Source organism: Cynoglossus semilaevis, chromosome 17 (assembly GCF_000523025.1).
Source record: "Cynoglossus semilaevis isolate Cse_v1.0 chromosome 17, Cse_v1.0, whole genome shotgun sequence".
Taxonomy (NCBI): domain Eukaryota; kingdom Metazoa; phylum Chordata; class Actinopteri; order Pleuronectiformes; family Cynoglossidae; genus Cynoglossus; species Cynoglossus semilaevis.
The window spans coordinates 15,709,709-15,718,588 of record NC_024323.1 but is presented as its reverse complement, the minus strand read 5'-3'; the positions used below and the strand labels follow the sequence as shown (position 1 = coordinate 15,718,588).

Genomic DNA, 8,880 nt, shown 5'->3' with positions numbered 1-8,880 from the left:
GCAGGTTAAACTACTTCTTTGGCTGATGGCAGTGGAACTGTCTGCCTAAATGTCAACTCACCCTCTGGACTGTGTGGGCTGCACAGGAGGAGTGACAGAAAAAAGCCAGATTGTCCCTTCAATCTGTGTGTGTGGACATGTGGACATGTGGACATGTGGGTGGACTGTTCGTGTGTATTACCACACCAGGTCCAGGGTGTAGGCAGCATCCTCAGCAACAGTGACAGGAGGAGAGGACTGAGCATGCCCAGTGGAGCAGAGCTGTGATTGGTCGAGCTGATCCTGTGTTTGAACTGTTTCTCCACGTATTTAAAGTAAATGTAAAAAAAACTGGTTGTCAACAACGTTCTCATCCACCCAGGTCTGCTGGACATGGTTCTGCCTTTCATTCATTTCAGAGTACCCCCCCCCCTTCATTTTCTTGGCCTAATGTGTGTCTTTCCTCTGTTTAACTGTGGCCCAGGTTGAACGAGCAGCAGATCATGGAGCTGCGTTCTCAGGTGGAGGAGCTCCAGAGAACTCTGCAGGAGCAGGACAGCAAAACAGAAGATGTGAGTGGAGGTGGGGGGGTGACAGGGGTGAGGGAGGGGTCGGGGAGGGGGCGAGGGGGGGGTCTTCACACCTAACCCTTCTTCACTTCACAGCTCTTGACCGTTAACGTGTGTCTACATCTGACCTCAAAGCTAACAACGTTAGCGCTCCAGCAGCCTGAGCTGATGAGGTCCACAGTGTGCCCTCTACTGGTTGTTGTGTGGGACTGTAGCCCAGTGTGCTGTGGTGAATCACTGTTAACGCCTGTCCTCTGTCTGTCTGTCTGTCTGTCTTTCTCCGCCCGCCCCCATCGGTCAACTCTGCCAAAATCAGGCCATTGTAAGTACGGCCCACCTGCTGACCACCTGGGCCATGATTGACCTCTGACCTTTACTCTGTGTTTTGTGCTTTCAACCTCCACAGTTTGACATGTGTGTTTTTGTCTTCCTGTTTGTCTCAGTCCTCCTTACTGAAGAAGAAGCTGGAGGAACATCTGTGAGTACTTCAGTGAGTAGTACACCGTGTTTTCTACTGCGTACTTCTGTACTGTACTGTCACTGTGGTGTTTTTGTAGAGAGAAGCTCCATGAAGCTCAGTCTGATCTCCAGAAGAAAAAAGAAGTCATTGATGACCTGGAGCCTAAAGTGGACGGCAACAGTGAGTCAAACAAATGTCCACTCTTCATCATCCACGCTCCTCCTCCTCCTCTAAACTCTTATGCTCCTCTCAGTGGCGAAGAAGATAGATGAACTCCAGGAGATCCTGCGGAAGAAGGACGAGGACATGAAGCAGATGGAGGAACGGTACAAACTCTACGTGGAGAAAGCCAGAACGGTCAGTCCCACCTGGAGAAGCGTCCAGTTCTCACTCACGGTGAACTTTAACAGATGAAGATGAAGATGTCTTCATCTTCATCTGTGTTTGTGAGGGTGAGGAGATGAAAACTTTGGAGTGGATTCAGCTGTTTGTCAGTTCTCCAGAATGAAGAGCTGACGTCAGATGACCACGATCTCTGGACTTGACCCCTGACCTGAAGATCTGCTCTGGTCAGGCTAATATGTTTAGCCTGTTAGCCGATGATATTAGCCCACCAGGCTAACAGCTTCCTGCTCTCATTCTTCATCACTGACTCCAGTGAATTCATCCGTCCCTCCGTTTGTCTGTGGGACATTAGTTGGACCACTGCCTCAGGTTTCATCACCACTCATGTCAATGCAGTTACATTCTCTCACCTGCAGGTGATCAAAACCCTGGACTCCAATCAGCCGGCGGCCACCAAGAATCCTGACATTCAGGTTCAGGCTCTGAAGAACCAGCTGACGGAGAAGGACAGAAAGATCCATCACCTGGAGGTGAGAACAGTTACTGCATAAATATATATATATATATATAGATGTGTGTGTGTGTGTGTGTGTGTGTTTTCTGAAGAGAGAAGCTGAGACTGTGTGTCTCCTCAGCCGGGGGGGGGGGGGAGCAGAGCCAGACACGACCAGGAGGAGAAGCTCATCATCAGTGCCTGGTACAACATGGTGAGGGTTGACACACCAAAACAGAGGTCAGAGGTCACTGATGTTTATAAACATTCTTAGAAAAAGCCACCAGACCAAACCATATCCATCTGATATTACAAAATAAAAGTCGTAAATATCTGAAACTCACTGTAACATTGAACTCCGTGTTATTCACAGAGACAGCCACTAGTAGTCACTGTTAATGCCGTTTCCATTTATTCTCTCATTTTATTTTGAAGAAACTCTCCAAAGACTTTTATTTTGAAGGATATTTACATGTGTTAAAAGGAATTTGTCACTGAGAGAATCATTTTTCCAAATAAAATCTCTCTGTCCCCCCCCCCCCCCCCCCCCCCCACCACGCCCATGCCGCCGCCGGTGCGCACGGCGTGAGCCGAGCGTGTGGGACATTCCAACCAGGCCATGTCCTTCCTCGCCCAGCAGAGACAGTCAACCAACGCCAGGAGGGGCCTGCTGCGACCCCACCCCAGATAAAAGAATAATAAGTCAGACAGGCGGGGGGGGGGGGGCAGTTCACCTCAGATGTTGCCTTTAAACCTTCACTGTATGCTGCACCTCAAGGACACTGTTTCAATGCTGCTGCTGCCCCCTGCTGGCTCTTTATGGTACATATTGTTTTTGTTTTGTGCCTCAGAGGAGGAAACACAACCGCGTTTCCTCCTCTGAGGTGATGACGTCAGATGATGACGATGACGTCAGAGTGAAGTCACATAGTCACCTTTTAAGGTGACTGTTGTTTCCTCAGACAGTTTTTATAAACCTTTGGTTTTACTTCTGGTTTTACACCACACTCTACTGTGAACTATGTTATGGACGTGGCAGATTAGAGTTCATTTAAAGTTACAGACCGAGGAGAAAGTCAGTCAGTCAGTCAGTCAGTTAGTTAAGGTCTTTTCAAATGTCTGGTGTTTTTTTTTTTTTTTTTTTCTCTGCTCTGGTGAGTGTGTTGACTCTTCTTCTCCTGTGTCACTTCAGTGTTGCTCTAACCCTTGTTAGTCACACTAAGATTTTTTCATCTAAAATCCAAAGCACTTTCTCTGGGTTGTGACTGTTTTTACTGAGAGACGTGAAGTTCCTCACAGCAACAACAGAACAGTCCGTGTAAAAACTGCTGATCGTCTGACTCCTGTTTAATGGACCTCCTGCTCTGAGACCGGACCGGACCGTCGTGGGTCGGACCTTGTCGCACACAAACTAAAAGCTGCTGCTTCTTCATCACAAACCTGGAGAAACAGAAAACACTACGTGCTCCCCTCTCTCCCCCCTCCTCCCCCCGTTCAACTGGAATATTTTATCACCTCCCTGGAATTGTTGATGGGACAGGAGGTCTGCGGAGGTCCAGCTCAGTGGTCTCTCCTCGGCCTTCAGTCAAATCTGCTGTTTTTGTTTTTGTTTTTTGTTGTGACTCTTTATCAAAGCTGCTGTTTTTACCCTGTCAATATTTTTGCTGTAACCTACAGAGACCAGATCCTGCTGTGGTCTGCACCTCCTGCACCTCCTGCACCTCCTGCTGGTGGGGATTATTTTAACTTGACATTTATGGTGTTGTGTGAACTTTGCTGCACATGTGCACGGCTGGAATAAGGTCGAAGTAAGTTTGGTTTTGGTGGTGTTTGAATATACTGGTCCTGGAGGTTACAGCACATGGTACTCTGACGCAGCCGTCTGAGACCGGGAGAAGATTTGTAGTCCTCTTTGACTCTTTTGCACTACAAATAAATGGGATCTTGGAAAACTATGTCTGGAATTTTCTCTGTTTGGTACTTACTGTAGTAGTTATTGTAGTTACTGTAGTTGTAGTACTTGTAGTACTTGTATGAAGTTCTGTCTTTGTACAGAAGCTGTTCTGAGGAGAGAGATTAACTGTTAACTAACCTAGTAGTTAAACTATGTCTACATTTTATTTTTAATCCAAAACTTTTGAAACTGCCCTTTTATTTTCCAGTCCTCTTTACTGGTACAGTTCACTACACTGGAACCGTTGATGTGCTGTGGTACTGTACAGTACTGATTCCAGTTTTAGTGCCTTGCTGTTTTTCCTTCCACAGGACCATGTGAATTGTTTGGCATTTCTGCCTGCAGAGGGCGCTCACTGCTCCTCTGAGGATTCTGACTTCATTGAATTCCCCTGGTATCTATTTCACCTGGGTCTTTGTGGAGAGACGTCTCCAAGAACCAACACCAAACTGGTTCTGGTCGTGACCCGTCAGCGTTCTATTCTACAGTAAACAGCTGTGACCTCAGAGTGACCTTTAGGACGTCTTTATTGATGAGATACTGGAGGAAACAGAAACCTCAGAGCAGATCATGAAGCTGCTGATCACTGACATCATCACCTGACCTGTGATGTCATCATCACCTGACCTGCTGCTGACGTTAAAGTGATGAAGTTTACTACAGGAACGAGGTTAGAACTCCACAGATACGGACACAGATGTTTAGACAATTAACGCTAATTAAACTGCTCTCTCTCTCCCACTCTCTCCCCTCCTCTACAAGCCACTCCCACTTCCTTCCACGTCCTCCACCATCAGTGAGCGTTTGCGCAGCACCGTGTTCTTCTTCCGTTCCTCCTTGTCCTTGTCGGCCATCTTGGTCCGGCACGGGGCTCGGTACTGAGGCAGGTCAGCCTTGGTGGTGTCCAGCTCTTCTGGGTCGTCCTGCCGAGCTCTGAGAGCGGCCATCACATCCTTGTCCGACGGGCTGAGGGTCAGGCAGCCGCAGGGTCGACCGCCATCGCCCTCCCCTGCGGCCTGCGCGGCCTCCCCCGTGTCGTCCGTGTCGTCCTCCACTGTCATGAAGGCGTCGCCCCACAGGCTCTCACACAGATCCCTGCCGTGCTGGTACATCTACACACACACACACACACACACACACAGTGAGTCAAAAAGTTCTGAGACAGATGCACTCAGGCCAACTGCTGTGATTGGCCACTAAGATCTGGGACCACGCCCCCCACTCACACATACACTGAGACTCGGTCTGATTTAGTCACTGATTCATTCACTAACTTGAACTTTACTGTTGACGGACTGTGACAGACGTACGGACACTGTCTCCTGGGGCAGTTGTCTGTCCTCTTCTGATCCAATTCTGCCCCTAGCTGTTACACCCCTGCTGTTACACCTGCTGTTACCCCCCTGTTGTTACACCCGCTGTTACACCCCTGCTGTTACACACCTGCTGTTACACTCCTGTTGTTACACCTGCTGTTACACCTGTTGTTACACCTGTTGTTACACCCCTGTTGTTACACCCCTGCTGTTACCCCCCTGCTGTTACACCTGCTGTTACCCCCCTGTTGTTACACCTGCTGTTACACCTGCTGTTACACCTGTTGTTACACCCCTGTTGTTACACCTGCTGTTACACCTGCTGTTACACCTGTTGTTACACCCCTGTTGTTACACCCCTGCTGTTACCCCCCTGCTGTTACCCACCGGCTGTTACACACCTGCTGTTACACCCCTGTTGTTACCCCCGCTGTTACACCCCTGCTGTTACACACCTGCTGTTACACACCTGCTGTTACACCCCTGTTGTTACACCTGCTGTTACACCCCTGCTGTTACACACCTGCTGTTACACACCTGCTGTTACACTCCTGTTGTTACACCTGCTGTTACACCTGCTGTTACACCCCTGGTGTCACACCCGCTGTTACACCCCTGCTGTTACACACCTCAGTTCTGCTCAGTTCTGGGGCTTTTATTTTCATTTTTCAACAGCAGGAGAATGTTATAGAGTGGCTGAGGGTTAAATACTGCCCTCTACTGGAAGCTCGCAGTTTTGATTTTGTGAACACGGGCTCAGGACCTACCTGCTGGTACTGAACACAGGCTCCGGTGCAGTTCTGGCCCCTGGGGTCTGTGGCCCAGTTCCGAGCACAGGTCACGTCCATCCTGCAGGCGTCAAACCTGGAGACAGTGAAAAGACTGTGAGTCCCAGGCTGATGATGTCATCGGGGTCTCATGTTGTCAGGTCATTGGACCCTCTCCAACTGAAGCTGTTGGTGTCACCACATTCTTATTGGTCAACGGCTCTGTAATTTGGCTCAGCACCACATGGTGGCAGCCTCACCAATCACGGCAGAAACTGTGGCAGAGCGGCACAGCCTGGATGTAGGAGCGCTGATGGGGGTGAGGCCAGCGGGCGGCGTCGGGGGAGCAGCGGTAGAAGCAGGACACACGCTTAAGGAAACCCTCACACCTGAGGAGAAAAGAGTTAGAGTTAGGGTTGGAGTTAGAGTTAGGTTAGAGTTAGAATTAGAGTTAGAGTTAGAGTTAGAGTTAGGGTTAGGGTTAGGTTAGAGTTAGGGTTAGAGTTAGAGTTAGAGTTAGTTTAGAGTTATGTTAGAGTTAGGGTTAGAGTTAGAGTTAGGTTAGAGGTAGGGTTAGGGTTAGGTTAGGGTTAGGTTAGAGTTAGGTTAGAGTTAGAGGTAGGTTAGAGTTAGAATTAGAGTTAGAGTTAGAGTTAGGTTAGAGGTAGGGTTAGGGTTAGGTTAGGGTTAGGTTAGAGTTAGGTTAGAGTTAGGTTAGGGTTAGGTTAGAGTTAGGGTTAGAGTTAGGTTAGAGTTAAGTTAGCGTTAGAGTTAGAGTTAGGTTAGAGTTAGAATTAGAGTTAGAGTTAGAGTTAGAGTTAGGTTAGAGTCAGAGTTAGAGTTAGGTTAGAGTTAGGTTAGGGTTAGGGTTAGGGTTAGAGTTAGGTTAGAGTTAGGGTTTGAGTTAGGTTAGAGTTAGAGTTAGAGTTAGAGTTAGGTTAGAGTCAGAGTTAGAGTTAGGTTAGAGTTAGGTTAGGGTTAGAGTTAGGTTAGAGTTAAGTTAGCGTTAGAGTTAGAGTTAGGTTAGAGTTAGAATTAGAGTTAGAGTTAGAGTTAGAGTTAGGTTAGAGTCAGAGTTAGAGTTAGGTTAGAGTTAGGTTAGGGTTAGGGTTAGGGTTAGAGTTAGAGTTAGAGTTAGGTTAGAGTCAGAGTTAGAGTTAGGTTAGAGTTAGGTTAGAGTTAGAGGTAGGTTAGAGTTAGAATTAGAGTTAGAGTTAGAGTTAGGGTTAGGGTTAGAGTTAGAGTTAGAGTTAAGTTAGAGTTAGGTTAGAGTTAGGTTAGAGTCAGAGTTAGAGTTAGGTTAGAGTTAGGTTAGAGTTAGAGGTAGGTTAGAGTTAGAATTAGAGTTAGAGTTAGAGTTAGAGTTAGGTTAGAGTTAGGGTTAGAGTTAGAGTTAGGGTTAGGGTTAGAGTTAGGTTAGAGTTAAGTTAGCGTTAGAGTTAGAGTTAGGTTAGAGTTAGGTTAGAGTCAGAGTTAGAGTTAGGTTAGAGTTAGGTTAGGGTTAGAGTTAGGTTAGAGTTAAGTTAGCGTTAGAGTTAGAGTTAGGTTAGAGTTAGGTTAGAGTTAGGTTAGAGTTAGGGTTAGAGAGTCTTCATGAAGCTGCAGCGTCAGGTGGAGAACTGCTCAGTCTGAAGATGCTAATTGAATTTCAAACCATCAACCTGTTTATCAGAGGAGTCTGTGTGTGTCACAGCTGAGACTCACTGAGAGCTGATTGGCCCACATTTGTCCCAGGGTTCATTGCTGTTGGCGGCAGAGGGAACGTGGGAAATGTCCCGGATGTCGTCTCCTGAGCAGCAGCTGTCTGTGAAAACCAAGGACAGAAAAATGTCTTTCTACGACTTCACCTCAGCAGGTTCACACCGCGGGGGTCAGCACTGAGGTCACCTACTGTCAGCATATAACGCACACTCCCCCAGGTGGCGCTCTGGTCCGGGTGTGGCCTTGTGCACGCCATCCTGAAGACACACACTCTCCAAGTGAGCTCCACCAATCAGAGCAGCGGCCAAATATGTGTAAACCAACAAGAGGGGACGAGGGGCGACGTCCATGACTGAAAGGAAAGACTTCAGCACCACGGACAGCGACAGAACACACAAAAGAAGAAGACAGTGTGAAACAATGACCAGTGGTAAAGACAGTCAGTAGAAAGTGTGCCACTAGGTGGCACCATACAGATTTGAAGGCTGACAGCTGAGTTTTGAACCCAAAACAGAAGAACGACAATCACGGAGGTGAGGCCTGGTGTCCTCCACCGACTGTCCGTCCATCACAGGCTCAGACACACTCACTTTATAGTCCTCAATCCCTAATCCCTAATCTGTTTGTCTGTGGACGCTGGCAGGAAATCCCTGAGACGTCCACGGTGAGAGACGGAGCGCTGTGAAAATCAGATTTGAATAAAAACTTTATAACAGAAATATTTGATCGTTTCCAAAACTGCAGTGAAGATTAGTTTGAGTCCTGGGTTTGACTTCAGAGACGGATGGACATCAGGTGGAAGAGCTCAACCTTCAGCTATAGTAATATCACACCTGATGTAACACGATGTAACACGATGTAACACGATGTAACACGATGTAACATCAACTTCAGGACTAAAGTTATTTGTACATTTTTTTTATCTTAAATTTGTTGTGGAGACATTTTTTTCAATAGTGTGCGTGTGTGCGTGTTCCCTCGAACTAATCTGTAGTGATGATGTCATAATGACATCATGATGACATCACTGAGGACAACCTGTAGGGTCAGGTCTTTACCTGTCCTGGTGGTAGAAGACGCTCCGTCTGGATGTTCCTCCTGGTCCTCTGAGAGAGATCACGTCTGTGTGTCTGTGAGAGAGAGAGAGAGAGAGAGAGAGAGAGAGAGTCCAGCAGTGGGTAAAGCTCCTCCTCCTCCTCCTCCTCCTCCTCCTCCTCCTCCTCCTCTTGTCTATCTGTCTGGGCTTCTCTGTGAGCCTGAGATCACTGCTCTCTCTGAAGGACATTTCATTTCCTC

At 47.6% G+C, this 8,880-nt stretch overlaps 2 protein-coding genes across 4 annotated transcripts in view; one reads left to right on the top strand and one right to left on the bottom strand.

Annotated features, from left to right (window-relative positions):
* hook2 (hook microtubule-tethering protein 2) overlaps positions 1-3,801 on the top strand; it is an 11,630-nt gene extending 7,829 nt beyond the window's left edge. The window contains exons 16-23 of one of the 3 annotated variants that reach the window (XM_025064447.1): positions 461-551; positions 865-870; positions 992-1,026; positions 1,106-1,188; positions 1,262-1,365; positions 1,770-1,883; positions 1,989-2,062; positions 2,404-3,801. In XM_025064447.1, the coding sequence (XP_024920215.1) occupies positions 461-551; positions 865-870; positions 992-1,026; positions 1,106-1,188; positions 1,262-1,365; positions 1,770-1,883; positions 1,989-2,062; positions 2,404-2,545 (649 nt within the window). In that variant the 3' untranslated portion in view covers positions 2,546-3,801. Of the gene's footprint in view, positions 1-460; positions 552-864; positions 871-991; positions 1,027-1,105; positions 1,189-1,261; positions 1,366-1,769; positions 1,926-1,988; positions 2,094-2,403 lie in introns of those variants that run through there. The other 2 variants (XM_025064446.1, XM_025064445.1) reach the window with 2 other exon arrangements.
* A 508-nt stretch (positions 3,802-4,309) lies between these two features.
* On the bottom strand, positions 4,310-8,775 carry rtbdn (retbindin). The gene is made up of 6 exons (XM_008330743.3): positions 8,643-8,775; positions 7,775-7,949; positions 7,588-7,687; positions 6,144-6,272; positions 5,884-5,980; positions 4,310-4,912 (listed from the first exon to the last, which is right to left on the bottom strand). Exons 2-6 carry the CDS (start codon positions 7,932-7,934, stop codon positions 4,556-4,558), a joined length of 843 nt encoding a protein of 280 aa, XP_008328965.1. The 5' UTR covers positions 7,935-7,949; positions 8,643-8,775; the 3' UTR covers positions 4,310-4,555.
* Positions 8,776-8,880: the final 105 nt, after the last annotated feature.